The sequence below is a fragment of the Alligator sinensis genome, unplaced genomic scaffold (assembly GCF_000455745.1).
Source record: "Alligator sinensis unplaced genomic scaffold, ASM45574v1 scaffold56_1, whole genome shotgun sequence".
Classification (NCBI taxonomy): Eukaryota; Metazoa; Chordata; order Crocodylia; family Alligatoridae; genus Alligator; species Alligator sinensis.
The window spans coordinates 173,166-193,395 of NW_005841960.1; the positions used below are offsets into that span (position 1 = coordinate 173,166).

Here is a 20,230-nt window from a genome sequence, read left to right on the forward strand (position 1 = left end):
AGTCCTTGTTTGAAGACTTGAATTTAAAAGCACAAACTAGTATGGATGCTTAAGAGAGAATATTGGATATATTATCTGTCTGGGGACATGCATATGTTCAAATTGGAAACGGCACTATGACTATTCTTATCCACATGCATATGTATTTCTGGAAAATAAAATTTTTTTTGCCCTTTCAAATGCTTCAGATTTCATAAAATGCCAGATATTTAAAAAATATTATTCTGGCACAGTCTAAGTTGTTTTTCTGTAAGACCATTGCATTGCATTGTCTCTGGGGTGGGGGGTAGGATATATATTTTCCTACAAAAGTGTACTTTGTGTTTCAGCTTCAAGTCCATTTCCATTTGTATGGTAACTACAAATACCATTCGTCACTTTATCCATACACAGGGTCTTTAACTTCATAAACAGAGATCTGGGTTTTGAGTTTGCCATGGAAAAATGCTGATTTTTTTTCCTTTGATAGAGAAAAATGTTGGAAAACATGGGGTTCCCCTTGCAGGCTGACAGTTCCAGCCTGCAAAAAGCTGCTTGGGGTTAGGGGGAGCGGGACTCAGGGGACACTGTGCGTGCGTGCGTGCGTGCGTGCGTGCATGCACATGCATGTGGCCAGCAATACAGCCTGGCAGTGATGGAGACCGGCTCCTCCAGCTGCCTGCAGGTAAGTCTATGATGGGGGCCATAGGTAAGGGAGTGGGGCAGGGTTGGTGGGGGAGGTGCAGATTGAGGTGGCAGTAGCCATGGTGAGGGAGTGGGGTAGGGTTGGTGGCTGGGGCTAGGGATGCTGCCCAGCTAGGGTAGTGCCTGTGGCTAGGGCAGAAAGCATGCCTGCAGGGCCAGGCTGGGAGAGTGGGACAAAACCCTGGTGGCCTGAAGGTGGGGCTGGCTATCTAATGCTGTGTGCACTTCTGAGGAGGGGTCAGGTGCCAGAGGCAACATGTCAGGGAGTTATGGGGTACATGTGCCCCTCCAGATTTGTGTATGAGGCAGAGGAGGATGCAGGCTGTCTGCTCTGGAGCTCAGTGCTGTCATCACCACCACTGGGACCCCCATGCCAGCCATGACAACAAGGTGAGGAACCCCCTGCCTGCCTGGCAGCACTGGGGGACCACAACTGTGGGGCACCACTGCTGGCCCCTTGTTGTCAGGTAGGCAGACAGTGCCTCACCTTGGCAGGGCAGCTGGGATGGGGGTCCCAGCAGCAGTGGCAGCAGCACTGAGTCTCACCTCCCTGCTGTGCTCTCCCATACCAGGTCCCACCTGCTGGGCTGCTGAGTCCCCCAGGGGAAAGGCAGCAGGGCAGGGAGCCCTGAGCTCCACAGCAGGCAGCCTACATCTGCCCCCTCCCTCCATGGGCTCCACTCTGCTCCTGCCACAGTAGCCACCACCGCAGCTGTGGCTCTGGTGCTGTTGGATGGCTGAGACTGGCACCCACAGAACAGAGAGCAGGCAGGATGCAGCCGCTGGGTCCCTTAACCCTGGCGGTTGGGGACCCACTCTGGCAGAGCTGTGGGGGCAGGGGGCTGTGGGTCAGCAATGAGGCCCCAGCTGGGATGGGGTGGCAGAGGACTGTGGATCAAAGGTGAAAGGCACCGGAAGGGCCAGGTGGCTGCAGATCAGGATTAAGGGGCACTGGCAGGGATGGGGGACTGTGGGTCAGGAGTGAGGGGCAGTGGCAGGGCACTGGCTTATCAGGACTGCTTAGCACCACAAGGCAACAAGGGGGAAGGGGTGGGGGAGACGGCCAGAGTTGGACCTGCATCCTGGTGACCAAAGGGGGAAGGGGAGCTCTGATTTTTCCATGATGAAAAAACCCCCCAAATCAAATGCCAAAATATAGACGTTTAGAATTTATTTTATTGTAACAATTGAGGCACTGGTTGGTAGGCTTCCAAATAGCTTAAAAGTTGTACATATGTCAATATAACATTGTGTTCAACTAATACATATATATCTATGTCTATCTATATATGTCTCAGAGAATATGGGATTTTTAAAAAGAGAAAACCAAGATCCCTGTTAATAAATTCAACTTTCTGATTTTATATCAGTCCATTATCTCATTTAGAGACTATCAACCTTTACAAAAACTAAAAACCATGGCCGGCAACCTGGTCTATTTCTACAGTGATTGATTAACAAAGATTTAAAGCCACATATTGTAAATTGAAATTTTGGAAACAAGCTGATTGCCGTAAAGTCCACAAATAGATATCTAAATTCATCTAGTAAATGCTGGAGTAGATGGTATGAAATCACATCAAACTGGTTTTACTTTCTTCATTTTATGCTCATTAGAATCCTGTAAAGTCTTTCGCGAATGGATCTTAGAAAATGACTTTCTTTATCCTTTGTTGTCTTCTTTCAATCTGTGGCATTTCCTTTCTTTTGAAATTATTTTGACTATTTTTGGATTGAGTACATAATGTTCATATGAAGAATAACAGTTTCCTTACCCTTACACTCTAGTTATATCCATAAGTGGACATTTCAAATGAAAAGTTTTAGTATTTTGCCATTTTAACCAACATGAATATTTTATTTGAATGCCATTTTAAAGGTCTTCCTGCTATAGCATATTTAATGTACTTTTATTGAACCTGAAGGTCAGTTCTAGTGGGTTGACTTTTGTTCAATAATATTTAGCCTCAACTCAAAGGTTCTGTTTGACATTCATAGATTTCTTTGTAAATGCATAGCCTTGGCATACAATTATCTAGCCTTCCTGTGCATATTTTAAAAGGCTTGGCATCATTTGATTTGCTTAGAGATATTCATTCTTAGTTTTCATTCAAGAGGCTTGAAATACACTTGGTAATTTGGCGAGTGGTGTGATTTTTTTTTTTTAGTTAGTATTGCAACTTCTAAATATGTTAAATACCCAAGAAATATGATTTTTTGTGTGAGGAATAGCTTCATAAATATGTATTTTGTATATTCTAATGTTCTTAGTATATTTTTTTTAAGGAAGCCGTTAATTCTTGGCTAGGAGAATAGTGAAAACTATCAGAGTCATTTGGGCTGTGTACACGCATTCAAATAAGCTAGATTAATTCTCTCAGGTTTTTTTCTCCTGATAGTAAAAATTTACCCAGAGCTGCATATATAGACATTTAAATGCTAAGGCTCTGAAGTGTGGAGAGTTTACAGTGCTGACACTGTGCAGCTGGGAGTGGGGGGTCCCTATGCACACACATCTGTGTTCTGCAGGTTCCCTTAGTCTGCAAGGCAGTGTGTAAGGTAGGGCTGACTGGCTAAGCCAGACTCTCTGTAGTCAGCCTGTGTTTTCTTGCAGCATACTGTGGCAATTGTGAAGGGGATGTCCTCTGCTCCCTGCTAAAGCACCAGACTCCAATGAGTGACAGTCTCCCAAAGGAGTAGAGGGGAAGATGGAGGGCTATGTTCTCTTCTGAGGGAAGACTGCCTATACAAACATTTACTCTCCCAGGAAAAACTATCCTGGGAGTGATTTTAATCTTAGTTGTTTCCAGGTTATTTTTTTACCTGGAGTGGCCGTTTTTTCTCCATGAGAAAAAGCCTAAACATCTGTACACTCATGGATCCTTCTGGAAAAGCAGCAACTCAGGAGAAACTGAATGTCTGTATGAATCCTTGTTTAAAGATCTGGCTGGGTTCTATGGAAAGGAGATGTTAAGGCCTGGCCTTAGAGGAGAATTGACCAAAGTATATAAAATAATTATTTAGAAAAGGCTGGTCAGAAGTTATAGTTTCTGACCAATTTAGTACTGGAAGAGCATCAGAAAATTTTAAGCAGTTGGAGTTTTAGGGAGAGCTTTAAATATTTATAAGATTGGATGCATTATCTAAATTGGAATTTGACAAAGGTAGCATTTATACTATGGCAGGAAGTATCATGGGGTATTTTTAATACCTACTGTGGTTAGTACTTAAGTTTTATGCAATTCCTGTGAGATAACACTTTCAATGGCATACTGACTTTTAACGTCAGGCTGTTACATTAGCTAAATTCTAGTTCATAGGTATAGTCTGCTGCTGAATCACTAAGATTATTTTCTGCGGCACTTTAGGATAACCTTGGAGTCTTAGCATCAAAACACTGATTAGATTAGGACTGACAAAGTAATTTGCAAGAAATGAGATTACAGCCTCAACTGCCATTTTTCCATTTATACAAATGAATCTGTAAAGAAAGTGTATGATGTCACCTACAGATCATGGCATGTGTTGAGGACTACACAGATAATTTTTTCTTTGGCAGGTTTCATCAACAATTCATAACTGATTTTCACTGTATGTCTGGCGTGTATATTAGCATTTAATTAGACTGGTTGTGCTGGAAAAACATGAGAGAAGCAGTCTGTGTACGGGGATCCAAAGGCATCTCGTACAAGTGTTCGCAATGTGCCTGTCTAGCAGAAAAGCATTCTGATCAATGACTCCCCACAAACCCAGCTTTGAGAGTCGCCAAGGTGTGGTGGAGTGGTAGATAATAGTATAGAATGGTAGCTCTGGTGATCACCTACTTGTGCAGTAGTTTTACAAAGTGGTGCAGTAATGGGTTCAGGACTTTAAAACGTGATTTAAAAACAGCATTATTCCTTCAGTAGGTATCAGTAAGTACAGGTGAACTGAAAGGATGGCCATCCTGAAGTGGAAGCAAAGGGAAATGGCAACATCTCAGTATAGGAGGTCAAGTCTACCTCTGTTTCTGTGGTAGTAAAATCATACCTTCAAATGTATATGCAATAGTATACTTTCACTTTTAAGCAGTTCACACAGCTGTAGATACTTAATATACAATGAAAATGCAGACTCAAAGGTTAAATTAATTTTAATTCTTGGTCAAATCTGAAATGTCTGGCCAACTCAGAATTTCCATGCGTTTCTAGCTTCAATAGGAGGAGTTGGGTTGTGGCTCTCAAATTCATAAACCTTCCTAAATGACCTTTATAATTAAGTGTTTTATAGAGTGTGGTTCATTGTCCTTAGCGTTAATCTCAACTCTGAAGAATGCGGTGGTTTCTTTGTCAAAGTATTATTATCCTGTGAGATAAACTTAGTTGTGGTCCTAGTCTAAATATTTCTCCATTGTATTTTGTAGTTAAAGCTTTCCATCTCAAATATGATGAAGTGCGTCTAGACCCAAATGTACAGAAATGGGATGTAACAGTGTTAGAACTAAGCTACCACAAACGGCACTTGGACAGACCAGTATTCTTACGTTTCTGGGAAACTTTGGACAGGTAAATACTATTTTTCTCTAATATTTTTTTGGGGGTGGGGATTGGTGTTTTGGTGGAGAGGAATTATTACAGTGCCTGTTTCAAATATCAGAGAAATTGTATAGTTTAGAAAGTTCCAAGCAAAGTCTTGGAGCTAAAATAGTGCTTGTAATTCATGATTATGGGCCTGGCAGATTATCCTAAACTTTATCTGACCTAACAATAGAGGAAGAGGAGAGGGGTGGGGGAGGAGAGGGAGCTAATCAAATATTTGTGGAATGTTAGCTATTGAGTGTAATGCAAAAAAGTGACAGTTAAACTGTTAACCAATTTACTAGTAAAAATATATATATCTACAATTTAGGATGTTGATGTAATATGTCTTATGAACAATAAACATTAAGAAAATAGATGTCCTTATTGAATTAGTGTGTACATTAAGTTAGAACAATTATTGCATCAGATTTTATTAGCAAAATAAGTATTTTAGGCTCATATTTCCAGAAGAGCCAAAGTGAATTAGGTTCCCAAATTCTTTTGGAAATCAAAACTACCTTATGATGCTCTGAAAAGTCTTGAATAAATAATAAGTGTTCAAACTCTCTTATTGCAGTATCTCCCAGCAATACATTCTGCAACTAACTGCACAGATGTTTCTGAAATTTTCCAATCCTGATTTACCATGACCCTGAAGGCTTCTTTGACTGAAATCTTATAACTTTAGGTGTCACATAATGGGTGTGGACAAGTTTGCCATTTCTAGTGGGGAAAAATGCCACTCTTTCAGAAACTGCAGGCATATAGGATTTAATTTGGTTTCTCAGAAGAAGCTTGGCAGATCCGTGAACAAGATCCTCCACTTATGACCTGAAAGATCTCATGCAAGAATAAATGCCTGTACCCTTTAGGGCATACCCTTGCCACTCAACTCCTCCTGGTCCAAGCAGAGGCAAGCAGCAACTGCTTCCCTGCACCTTCCACAGACAAGGTGGGGAGAGCAGATAGGACAGGGACCCCTGGGCATTTTCCCATGACTGCTGATCTTGGGGTAAGTAGAGCTACTGCTCTCCCCCTGAACCTCCATCCCTCCACCACCCCCACATCTTGCACAAACCAAGAGCACCTCAGTCCCAGGAATACACAGGGAGCATTTGAGCATCTTTATTAAGCAGGAGCTCATCCTTGTTTGTCTGCAGGGGACAGGTGGGTGGCTGCAGGCTGAAATGCCTATAACCTATCTCTCATCACTTTTTCCAGTGATGAGCCCCTGTCCGTAGCCAGTGTCTTAAAACAAATCAGAGTGCTCCTAGCAGAGACTATTTAGCTACTTTTTCCTTTGTAATAATCAGTATTGTGAATGGGATAAAGAATGGACAGAATTCTCATTTACTGTTGAAGTAACAAGGGTCCTTTTTATCTCTAACTTGACAATGTACGGAGAAGTGAGTTTTTAGGTATTTTATTTTTATTGTACAGCCTTGTTCCTTAAAATTATATTTTTTTGTGGCTGCCACAAGATGATATAATATTTCTTGCTAACATTGCAGGTACATGGTAAAGCACAAATCCCACTTGAGGTTCTGAATCCTTTGACTGCCATTTGATTCCTGGAGTTTGGATTAAGAAATATGAAAGATGCTCCAGCCCGGAGACTAGAGAACTTACTGTATGCATATGTCCAGAACTTTGCAAATGAAGAAGGGGTCACAGTTTAATCTTTTATAAGATCTTGTTTGGAAGCTTGTGCTATGACAGGTTGATATCTGTCATTATTAAAAGCAAAGGGGTTTTGCTTAAAACTATTTTTTTAATAATGTTAGCCTTCTAGTCTGCAATTCAAATTGTATATTTTGATAGCAGCAGTTTCTTCCCCATTTTGTTATATTAGCCACATTTTTAAATAATGTGTTTTGGTCCTCATTAGAAAATAGGTTGATTTCACTGCAGGTTACAAAATGTGTGTGTGTGTGTATGTGTGTGTATGCATGTGTGCGCGCATGTGTGTGTGTATATGTATATATATATAGATGTTATGAGGCATTCTAAACCACTTTTGCTTCCAGGTTTAGTTCTGATTTTCTTTGCTTTGTTTCACTTACTGAAAATATTTTGTTGTGAATGGTATTATATTTTAGTCTATAGGACTTGGGAAACTAAGTGAAGTGAAGATTGTTTTGGATAAATCAAAATGTCAACCTGTATATGTACTGTATATTTGGTCGGTCTTTGTTGAAAAAGGGATGATGAATAATCAAGAACCACTTTTTTGGTTATAATGTTCCAGTTTATCAAATCTCTAAATTTTATTATGAAATACATCAAAGTAATGTTAACACTGAATGTTCATCCTTTACAGGTCCTTTAATTTAAAACTGAAAGTGTGTATGTGTACACTAACACCTATCAAAATGCCTTTATATGAGAGTCCAAACATTATATAAATTAAACAGTGAAGAGAAAGGGGGCTAGTTTGCTTTGTTTAATACAACCACCACACACAATGAGTCCTTTTAACTTCATTACATTTATAACAACTCACACTTTAATACTTTTTCCTTATGACAGAAGTCACCCAAACCACTTTTCCAAGAGTTGTAATATTCTCATATGAGTTGCTAATGCAGTCTTTTTAGCAGCATTGCATTAGTACTGAAAATATATTCCAGTTACCAAAGAACACATTTGCTTGATCTAGAATATGAATGTATTCAGGCAACACTGGTATTTGTGTGAATTTAGCATACTTAGCTAGTAATTTAATATCAGTGGAGAGTTAAAAAAAAAAACAAAAAACCCCCCCCCCCCAATAAAATAAAACAGTAACCTCCATATGCATATTTTTTAATGGAAAAAAACATGTTTATATTTCTGTTAGTGAAATAAACCATGTTTTTCTACTTGGCAATTTAAAGTTTGACCAAGAGTAAAATATTCTACATGTTCCTCATTAGTTTTGCTTTTATTTCATATCACTTTAATTTTTAATATAACTGGAAGTGTAATGATTTCAAAAAAGTCTGTAGGAGCTATGTCTTACTGTTACATCGGGGGTCTGAGGCCTGGGCTTCTGTGATATCTTTTAATCTATACTAAAACTATTTTAAATTTTAAACTAAGAAAAATCAAAACTCAATTATTTTAGTAAAAATAAAGATCCACCTCATTCATCATAACTTAGAATGGAAGAAATAACTACATCAACAACATTTTACATCATTAAATCACTGAGAAGAGCAAACAATACCTGGTGTTGGGTTGTTTGTTTGTTTTTGTTTGTTTTTATTTTGTTTGTTTGTTTAAGACCATTTAGCTTCTCTAATTTAAACAGAAAGTATGAGTAGATGACTCTGGCTCATTTGTGGAATATAATTATTATAAATGTGTTCTGTTCTTTATCTCTTTTGATATTGAGATACAATTATGAAATGTAACACAACAGTTGCCAGCACAATGGAATGGGGTTTTGAACTGTGTAAATTATGGGCATCCAAGATTTGTTTCTGCTATTGTGAAGTGATTCTGATTTTAATTTTTACAGTTAGGATTGTGTTGGTTACCATGCCTGTTTTAAGAGAGTGATAATGGACAGCAACCTTTTTCCTAAAGCTTTTTCATATGAGCATTTTATGCTCACATGTATTATAGGTTACAGATCCTAGTGTTCTTAAAATGTGCAACATTAAGTCAGTCTCACCCTTTTTCTATCCTCTGTTTTGTTAGATTTTACAACCTTATTGCTGGTACCGGAGTCTCCTGTGGTTCAGTGGTAGAATCCTTGGTTCAGTGGTAGAATCCTTGTCTACCACACAGGAGACCTGGGTTCAGTTCCCAGACACTTATACAACTACAGCCATGGAGGCACCAAATATACGGACTTAGTCTGGTCATTGGATTCTGTCTCCGTGGCCTAAAGGGAGGATAGAAGATCTGGGTAACCGCCACTCCTCCAAAAATTCCTGTCCAGGCATACGCATTGAAGGTCCCAGTGATCCTCATGCATACACCATGATCCAGAAGGATTGACAGTTGCTAAATTGTTAGTACAGTTCATCAGTCATTCTTGAATCAACTTGTGATGTAATACCAGAGACAGACAGCCTGATTCTGGTTTCACTTATGATACATGTCAGGCATGACCTACTGAAATCAGTGACCCAGCTGTGAAAATGACAGAGGAATAGAATCAGTGAAATTAATTGTTTTAACTGCCATTAAAGTCCGGGTTGCGATTGTGGTACAACAGTGCAACACGTCGTGAACAATTGCCCGATTAGATCATTTAATGGCAATCTAAAATCAATCCATACTGCTACCCCTGAGGCAGTCGAATGGTTATCAAATTTAGATATTAATCTATGAATGTTGCAATCCTAAAATGTCATACAAAAGAAGACAACTGCCATTTTTGGGGGATTCAAATCAAGCCTTTGCCATTTGTGGATTCAAATCAAACCCTATTACTTTGGGTACTTTGTATTAGCAATATCTCCACACAATTAAGGTTCAAATATGTACATTTATAAAGGACATGGCACCTGATACTTCACTTTTACATCTGTTCATTCATGAAAATAGTCACATGTCAGAGTAAGCTGTTGTGCATTGAGGTTCCCATTAACTATATAGTGCGAGTGGAATCAGGTTCTCAAAATAGTTCTCATGCTTACTCCCATTCTGTGCGTGTATGCATGCGTGTAAATACACACACGCACACGCCTCCCTCCCCCACAATCCTTTTGCAGCATATCTAGATATCCAGAGACCATGTTATGCTTAATTTATCTATACATTGATGTATAGTAGTAAGGAAAACTGTTACTATGAACTGGAGAAGCTGTGCTAACAGCCAGTTGCTTGTGAGCTTCTTCCTTATCTATGAACAATTTTGAGAGCTCACAGTGCTGGTAAGTGTATAAAGTGTAAACTGAATTGAAAATTAAAATATATAATGAAGAATGTGAGCTACTTGTACTGACTATAGTTTTATTGAAAAGTTAAATGACATTAGAAGTATGGAAATCAAATATCAAATTGACTGTTCAGTTTCTGTTCTAGTTCTTTGAAATTTAAACCTCTTTTAAACAACTAAACAGTAACAACTCTGCAGTTGTTTAACAAATACAAAATGTGGAAACTGGCTTGCTATCTGATACTGGGCTTCCAAACTGTCAGATATTTGACCAATTTTTTTCTTTTTTCTTTTAATTTTACAGCTGCCAACAGGGACTTTTGAAATACTGATTTATAGTAAAAAGTACTTTCTTGCTTCCAATTTATACATAGCAGCAACTACCAGTACACTATTTGACTTTTCTAACTATAGCACTGAGAAAAGTTTGCTGATGCAGACTTAAGCAGATGCAGGGGTTACTTCTATTTCAAATAGACTTGCATACCTGAAGTAATAATAGATCTGTACTTTCAAGTGAGTAGGCGTAACAATTTTATTCTTATTTCAGGGAACTTTTTTTCAATGAAGATAATTTTACAAGAGTGCACTGAAGCCAGTGCTTGAGCTACACAATTTATAGAATTATTCTGCAGTTCTGTAAACTTTTTTATTTTTAAATACAGATACAAAGAGTAATTGTGGATAGCATATGCATCAAGTTGATAAAGAGCTGAACCTGTGGTCAACAGAAGCAATGTTTGTCAGAAACATTTATCTGAACAGAAGATTTGTTTTTGGCTTTTGTTCATTTATGAAGCATTATGGTTCTCTGCAGAGATTTGTAACAGAAATTTTATTGGTACAGCTTTTCATTCTGTTGCCCAATGAAATATGCACTTAGCTGCTAATACTTGCTAATGTCATACAAAGAAGATGGTCAGAATTAATGGCTTAGATGCTGGATTTAAAATTTAATGTTGTAAGGCTGTGCTCATTTTAATTCAAAAGCCATAACTAATGCCAAGTACTTTATTAAAGCAGTATGTTCATGAAAAATTAAAAATCCCTGCCTGAAGAAATTGTTGGCCAAGTAGGTTAAAGTTCGCTTGAAATACTAAAAGAAATCATCTGTAGAAAAATGTGCCATTAAAAACTGGATTAAGTGAATGTCAGAGTCCGGCTGTTTAAACAGTAGAGCCAACAACCTGCTTCTTATAAGGAGCTCTAGGACCTTTAGGTTCATCTTCTTGACAGACTTGTATATCAGTAGAAATCATACAGTTTATATTTTGTTTTGTTGTGCAATGTATCGTTACCTGAAGACCTTTAACATTGTATGGACATTCTGAGAGAGAGACTGAAAACAAAGCATTTGTTAATGTGAAAAGGTGGGTGTGATGCTCTTTACATTTAGCAATATAAGCCTAGTGTTCTGAGTATGATCCATCTGCCTGGTGTCTCCTTTTCGGTGACAAAGGAGCATACTGTAGGGCTGCCATTGACATCTATGCAGCCAATTCTTTTCTCAGTGGTGAGAATATAATTGATAAAAATAAGAAAAAATGGGATATATTTATTGAAGCAGAATGCATTGTGGTAAGCACATCTGCGCAAACCATGTTTCCAAGTTGAATTTACTAACAGAATTCATTTTTCTTTCAAACAAGTTGGTTTAAGATTTGTAAATGAATGCAAATCCAAAGAATATTCTCAAATGTTTGAAATTTTTAATCAATGAAGTAGTTTACATGTAAAGCTGAAAAGGTCGGAGGTAATATATAAAAATCTATATGAAAAGCATCACTGTTCATGGATTTTATTTCCATCTCTACATTTCTCTCTGATCTACCCTTCATTTATCTCGGTCAGAAACCGATTACCATGATTCGCATACTTTGTGTGTGTACAGCATATATTTTCAGATGCAAATCTTTCTTGGGCTGTAATTGCCTGAAACTGAGTACTGTTTTGCCCAAGACTGCAAAATGATAAATTAGTGTGTGAAATCTTGGCCCCACTGAAGTTAATGTTGGTTGCCATTGACAGCAATGGAGCCAAAATTTACCTGAGGATTTGAGTTTCCAAGTTTTAAATTAAATTTATATAGTATCCTATTATAGGGATGAACAGCATCAAATAATAAAGAAAAGAGGTATTTTTAAGAAATGTCTAACTCTTAAAAAATGTAAAAAGATGCAAAAAGGGTCACATTTTAAGATTCCATGCATAAACAGTTGTGGTCCTGATAGTGTTTCTCCCAGTGTGAACTTCCGAGGTGTAACTAGTAGGAAGTTATAGTACTATTTCACATTTGATATTTCTCAGCTATAAAAAAGAAAGAAAAAAAAAATTCCATTTGTATACTCTTGTATGGTGATGTAAGGAATGTCCTATTTTCATCTCCACTGTCCTAGGTGATCAGCTATTCCCATTCTAAAGTGAAACATTCCCTGTAACAGGGTGTCTCCTCAATATCAGAGCTGAGGTAGGTTGGCAGGTTTGTTTAGGTAAATTATGTTTCTTATTCCACTGTTGTACCCATTCTGTGGATGAAAAATAGGGTTGCCTTTTTCCATTGCTGTGATCAGTGCTTCTCACAAGCACTGAAACTTGGAATGAAAAAGCTGAAAAGAATCTCTGGGGCTTGTTCTACAAATGAGTTTTGTTAATATTAGTCTATTTTGGATAGAGGTGTAACTTTTTTTTTTTTTTTAACCAAGAGTTACACTGATGATAACTTAGTGTGGAGACTTCTATACTGATGTGAGGTGGTAGTTATTTCCTTTCCTGTATAGGAGTAGCACTCATATTATGTCCACATTTGAAAGGCTTTTATACTGATTTAGTTTATCAGAATACAGATCATAACTTATTGGAAATAGTAGACTACTTATAACTAGCTGGATACAATTTTTTTTTCATTTTTATTTTTAAAATGTCTCAGGTTCATAGGGACACACTTACCTATTTTGCTCAATACAAATTCCAACTGGACTCAGACCCTGCAGCGGAAATGTAAACATGTCACACTGTAATCCCCCAAGGTAAAGCTTTTAAATTTCTTCCTGAATTAAAGCATGCAGTTACTGTTTTATATATAAAACATAATCTTGATCACAGAAATAGAACATATGGCTGACAATTTCAGGAGTGTGTAAGAGGTAAGAACCCAAATCGTGTTCATTTTAATGAACTATGTATCTAACTCTCTGAAAATCTGAGCTTGTATTGATTAAATATCCTTTATTATGCATCTATTTTAGCTACTAAGAATTATCTTTAGAACACTTAGAGTATTTTTGTGAATGATGTCCGGTTTGTGAGCTAGCTGGCTGGCTGGTATGAAAAAAAAAATTTGAACAGTGCCTGTATTTGTCACATTGAAATGCTCCGTGTTCCACTAAATTTTGGAGCACTTCAGTGCCATACTGACGTGTAGCTGTCTTATGTGCCCCTTTTGTGTGATTTTGAAGTGAGCCAGCATACTTTAAAATCACCTCCAAGGTATGCCATGGCTGTTCTCTCCAGGCTGGGTTGCAGTAGGGCAGCAGGGCTCAGCCATCTTTGTGTGTGTGCCACAATTAGATTATTTATGGGAAAAATTATAACACATTTATAATTTTCCATGTATGGAATCTAATTATTGGGAGGGGGTCATCTTAAAATATGTTGTTGTTTTGCATTTGGGTAAATATGGCACTTAGACTCACTATCTGACCTTTCTAAGGGTTAAAAATAGACATTGCCAGATAAATTGGATCAAGCTTTGGTGGGACAAGGAGGCATGTGTCCCAGCATGGACGCATGAGGTGGCAAGGATTCCCCAGGTCCCATGCCTCCATGCTGGAACTTGCATGAGCTTTCCTGGCTTACGGAAATGAGCCCCTGCAGCTAGGAAATGGGGAACTATGACTTTCCCTGCTTAAAGAAGGGTTCCTTGAGATCACCTGTGGTAAGTAGGGAAAATCTAGGAAGGTACTCCTGGGACTTGAGGGGCCTGATCCCATGTGGGAATTCCCCAGTGCACAGGATTGGTCCTCTCAATCCCCCAGAATTTGGGACTGCCCAGATTCTCCTGCCACAAAGCAAATAGACATCTCTTGCACTAAAGAGGCCCTATTGTAACACTACCTTTTCTCATCCCACTGATGTCAGGCGACATCCTGGGGTTGTTGGAAGGGGTGGGGGGGTTGTTTGTTTGTTTGTTTTTTTGCCTTAAGTCATTGCATTCAGTCAAAAGTGAAAGGCTGCCAGTCTAGAGAAAAAACTTACCTACTCTAAAAGACCAGTAGGGTTGCATCCAGATGAGCACGGCCATGCAGTATGTGGTGCTGCAGATAGGTCTGTGGTGCCACATACCACACATTCAGGTGTTCTCCATACTGCAAGGTAGCAGCATGGGGTGGGGGTTAACCCTGGGAGATTCCAGAGTTTAAAAAAAAACAAAATCCCGAAAAACCCCGCACAAAGAAAACAAAACACGGAGTCCTGCACAGGGGGGCAGTGTGTGCTGCCTAAAACGGGAGCCTATCCAGCTAGAGCTACACTCCAGCTACTGCTGCGAGTGGCAGGATCGCTGCTGCTGCAGTCCCAGGAGGCTCCCAGGACCCCAGATAAGGCTGCTGGGACCAGCCCAGTGCTGGCCCCAGCCTCTCCTATCCCACCTGGGGTAACCTGCCTTGTGCCAGGGGGCGCATAGCACAGGCGTTGCCCAGGAACAAGTAGCCGCTGCCTAAGGTGTGCCTCTGTTGCTTGTCCCTGGTAAAGCAAACATCCATTCTTGTGTGGACATGGCCTGGGAGTATTTCTATGAAAGCTTTGGGCAGTGCTGACAGCGGCAAAAGACCATGCACTCTTACTGGTGTGAAGGTAGTCTTGGTAGAACAGTGACCAAGTTTGTCCAAATCTAATCTCCAGTGTACTATATATATTAGATGGTTGGCTAGCTTTCACCTGGCAAGTATTGGTTCTGTAAAATAGAGCTTCCTTTTATGGTAGTGCAAGTGTTGACGGACTGAAAAACGGTTATTTTTTTTTTATCCTACTGTAAGCATAAAGGAAGACTGAAAGTATAAAAACAGAGCTTATGGCAGCAAAGGTAAAACAGCACTTCACGTGGAAAGGCTTCTGTGTTGAAATGTCTGTGTTGAAGATTTACATCTGGAGTGTAAAGAAGAGCTACCATTCCATGCATATGCTTTATGTACTATATGTCTATAAGAAACTTACCTACTCTAAAAGACCACTGGGACCACATTCAGACAAGCATGGCCATGCAGTATGTGGTGCTTCAGATGCATCTGTGCTGCCACATACTACACATTCAGGTGTTCTCCACGCTGCAAGGTAGCAGTGCGTGGGCGGGGGCGTTGACCCCAGGAGATCCCAGAGTGGAAAAAAAAACCCACACAAAAAAAAAGCAGAGCGGTGCACATGGGGCGCAGTGTGTGGCATCCAAAACCAGAACCTGACCAGCCAGAGCCATGCTTCAGTTACCGGCCAGGCTCCAAGGATATATCTATGCTCAAGAGACAGCATGGATAAGTGGCAGTTGTTTGGACACTGGTATGCAGTTTTGCAAAAGTAGAAATATCATTGTTTGCCTTTGATTCTGGATTTATTTAGGACAGTGGTCTTCAACCTACTAGGGTTCCACAGACGAAGTCTAAGGGGTCCATGAAAGGTGACTGATCAATCAAAAGTGTGCAAATACTCATGTTTACTATTTAAAGAGGTTCACAGCTCCATTTGAAATTTCCAAAGGGGTCCGCACCTCCATTCAAAATTTTTTAGGCATCTGCAGATGAAAAAGTGTTGTAAACAACTGGCCTGAAATTCTGTTTAGCATTCTTCTTAGGTCATAGTAAATTATATTTCTTATGATACCACATAAAGGTCTCAAGTTCTTATACAAAATAAGATAGTCCCTATCTTGCACACCACAATCTAAATTTGAGGAGAAAGATTAGAAAGGGAAGATGCAGGATAATGCTGTGAATAAAGACATCTCCTTTCTCCTAAGAGCCTGTTGTCCCAGGATGCTCTTGGCTTCTGGACAGAGCAGTGTTGCAAAGGTCTTTGCCTGCATTTCACTCTGCGGGGGAGGAACCAGTGAAAAGCTGGCAGGGGCTCCTCTTCTCCCCTCCTGGTCTATGGGAGGAGAAGTAGCAGCTGATTTCCATCCCCACTCCCCACCATATATTCTCCCAACTAGGGTGACTTCAGTCTCTGAAAGGCATGGAAGCCTTTTCCCCATGGCTCCACTCCCTAGTCCCTGGGAAGGATTAAGCAGCAGGAAAGTGTACAAGCATTCATTCTCTCAGGAGAAACTCTCCCAGGAGAGACTTCCTATTGGTTGAAGTCGGTTCATTTTTCACCAGAGTAGCCATTTTTGCTCCGGGAGAAAAAGCTAGAATATCTGTAGCCTTGTTGGTTCTGTCAGAAGAGCAGCGGTTCTACCAGTAGAAACAGAATGTATGAATGTGGCCTATTAATTGTGGCTCATCCAAGTTAATTTCTAAGTATTCCAGGAAAAGGCCTGTCAGTTGGTGTGCTCTTGCTGGCCACCTACTGGCACAGGGGCAGTAATTCAGCTTGGAAGGGCAATGTTAGTAAATGGCTGTGACGCTTGTGAGTTAAAAACTGGGCAATCAGGACTGCCTCAAATGAGATGTCCAGTTACAACCATTGAGAACATTTTCATAGATTTCAGACATTAGGGCTGGAAGGGACCTTGCAAGATCATCGGGCCCAGCCCCCTGGCCAAGGAGCAGGAAGTCAGCTGGGGTCAAATGATCTCAGCAAGATACGCATCCAAGTGTTTCTGGAAAGTATCCAGAGTATGTGCTTGCACTACTTCTGGTGGGGAGTTCATTCTAGGCGGTAAAGAAGTTTTTTTTTCTTGTGCCCAGCCTAAAATGGTCTTTCAGGAATTTGTGACCATTAAACCTCGTCTTCCCAGGCACTCTCCCAGTTTCTGATGCACGCCCTTTATATACTTATAAGCTGCCACCAAGTCCTCCCTGAGCCTTCGCTTCTCCAGATTGAGGAGTCCCATGCCTCTTGGCCTCTCCTCATAAAGCCTGCTCTCTTGTCCTCTAATCATGCATGTGGCTCTTCTCTGGACTGTCTCAAGCTTCTTCACATCCTTTCTAAAGTGCAGAGCCTAGACCTGGATGCAATATTCCAGCTGCAGCCTCACCAAGGCCAAGTAAAGCAGGAGCATGACTTCCTGGGACCTGCTTGAGATGCATCAGTAGATGCAAGCCAGGGTTTTGTTTGCTTTTCCAGCTGTGGCATTCAATTGGTGGTTCGTGTTCATCTTGTGGTCAATCATGACCCCTAAATCTCTTTTGGTCATGGTGCTAGCGAGTGTAGCACTGCCAAGCCTATATGTATGATGTGCATTTTTTCTTTTCAAGGTGGAGCACCTTCCATTTCTCCATGTTGAATGCCATCAAGTTTTGATCCGTCCACATTGCGAGCCTGTCCAGATTGGCCTAGATTGCCAGCCTATCCTCTAGTGCAGGGGTTTTCAACTGGGGGCACTTTGGAAGGCCCCAGGGGGTATGGGGCAGCTGGCACTTCCATTTTCGCTGCCAGCACTTCCAGTTTTGCCAGTGACACTTCTAGGTTTGCCTGCCGTGTGCTGTGCTCATCGACTGGCTGCTGGCCCCCCCTATCCCCGGCTCATCAGTTCGCTGCAAGGGGATTCCTTGCCTTTCAACTGGCTGCCGGGGGTATCCCAACCAAAAAAACCCTGCTGTAGTGTGACCACACTTCCCCATAATTTAGTGTTACCAATGATACCTAGTGTCCACTTCTGATACCTGAATCCAGATAATTTATAAATGTATTAAAGAGTATTGGTTCAAGTATGGAGCCCTGAGGGATGCCACTGGTCACTGTGCGCCATGTTGACACGCTTCCATCGACTATCACTCTCCAGGTCCAATCACAGAACCAGTTCCCCAGCCATCGAACCATAAGGTTGTTGAGGCTGCAGTTCCCCAGTTTTACAGTGGGGACATCATGGGGACCAAGTCAAAGGCTTTTTTGAAGCCTAAATATATGACATAATTTTGTGATTACTCATGGCAGCTGTCCCATAACATGGTTTCAGAACAAACTCACTTCTGTGCAACTGTGTCTCCTCTCCCTTCTGCTGTGACTGGAGGCAGTAGAAACTTTCTGATGCCAGTTGCCTCACTTACACTAGGTCCTTAGATGTCACACATCCTAGACGCTTTGTTCCCAGGAGGACTTGTTCTGTGCCTACAAGGTTAGGCCTCAGACCCTTGCAAGGGCAGTAGCAAGACAGTTAGTTCTTTACTGTCTGCAGTTCTTTATATAAGTTCTTGTAGATAAAGTGTTGTTTCCACAGCATGAGCCTTATCATGATACTACCAGTAATTCACTTGTTGCTTCAGGCACAAGCTACAGTGATCAGTCAGTAGCTATGGCTGAGAGAGAGTTAGCACAGGACTCAGTTACTTTGGCAGCTGTGCAGCATACAGTGTCTAGGCACGTTTCTTTTCCAATGACAAAAATAGCTTCTCCACTTAAAACACAAACCTGCATTTTGGGGGGAGGGTGATTTTTTTGGGGGGGGAGAAAATGATGCATGTTGAATGTAAGAAAATATGGTATGTCTTTATTGTCATTTCAGAAGAGTCGCTATGCTCTAATCGGGTGGACTAGTATGAAGAAAGCCTACCATTTGACAACAGTGATATTCCATCTCTTAATGACAACTACTACAGGGCTTTCTCCCTACCCCCTATTCCATTTGAATATACACTAAATGAATAATTTGTTATCTTCAGCATTTCAAAAATTGGTGGGTGACTACTGTCAATATTTAATCTCAAGTCATGTCATGTATACATGGAATGAAAAAAGCCATGGTCTGGCAGCTGCTTACTGAAAGATTGCCTTTCTCTGAAACGTTATAATCAGTAGAGTCACAGTCAATTGGAGCCTCACTCATAAGACAGTGAGCAGCTTTTACCTTTGGAACTCTCTTCTTGCCCTTGTCTATGACAAGCCCTACTTACTTACATTCAGGATGTGCTGCAAGGTACACAGAAAAGATTTCACAGCTCCAGAAAACTAGCTGCAAACACTCTGCTGCTTCGTTAGTGCTACTTGCTGTGGTATGGCAAGTCTTATGAAATAATAAATTGCTGTGGCTGGTATAGGTGTCCAATAGTGTCCAATAAACTCAATGCTAGTTTATAATTTTCCCCACTGTTCAGCATTTCTTTAAAGGCAGATCTGCCTAGAATAAAATCAACATGGAAGAAATCTAGCATGATGTTCCCCAAGTCATTTGTTAAATGCTGTACAAAGACTGCCAAAAAACTACAACTGCTTACAGATGTAAACCCCCGACCCCTTCCCAAAACAGCACTTTACTTTAAATTCTGCACACTCCTGAGCTGATTCCAGCACGTGCCCAGAAAAGGTTTCACCCTAGTTGGACCCAGCTTGCCCAACGTCTGTATAATTGGGCACTTCAGCAGAGCTTTTTTAATGCTTTTATGGAATAGCAGATTGAATCACCTATTAGATAAAAGCGCCAAAAAGCCCCGCTGAAGCACCCGATCTATATAGAGATGCTGTGGAGCTTGGTCAAACTAATGTGCTGCTGCTTCTGATAAAAGCGTGTTGGGGGGGGGGCTTATTGGTCTCTGTTTGTAGAAAAGTGGGTGGGGGGGGGGGGGGGGGTGTTTTGGTTTGACTTTTTGTTCTGTCAGCAGCCTTTGTGTCTATATTTATGATTAAAAGCAATTAACCATTGTGCTAAACCTCTAATCTTGCATGGAAAATGATCTATAATTTTGTGTCCTGATATCCATAGAAGAATGTTGTATACCAATGCAAAAATATTAAGGATGTAAAGTGGTGCCCTCAATCCTTATGTTCTGAATTAGATGGTAATACAGAAATGACCAATAAAACAGAAAAATTCAGTCCTTATTCAGCAGCCAATACTGAGCATATGCTGTCCTTTGTTAATTCAGGCCAGGAATTCCTTTGAATCTATCTAGGATTCTTTGGTAATCAATCTTTAAGAAATAAATAAATAACCCCCCCCCCCCCCCACCACCACACAACCACTTCGCAGAGC

At 40.4% G+C, this 20,230-nt stretch overlaps 1 protein-coding gene across 1 annotated transcript in view; it reads left to right on the plus strand.

Moving 5' to 3' along the window:
- The window catches only part of CDC73 (cell division cycle 73), a gene marked incomplete at its 5' end in the record, with an annotated part of 176,600 nt that extends 164,702 nt beyond the window's left edge, over positions 1-11,898 (plus strand). The window contains 2 exons of the mRNA XM_006020589.3: positions 5,087-5,228; positions 6,755-11,898. Of these exons, the coding sequence (XP_006020651.2) occupies positions 5,087-5,228; positions 6,755-6,791 (179 nt within the window). The remainder of the gene's footprint in view (positions 1-5,086; positions 5,229-6,754) is intronic.
- Positions 11,899-20,230: the final 8,332 nt, after the last annotated feature.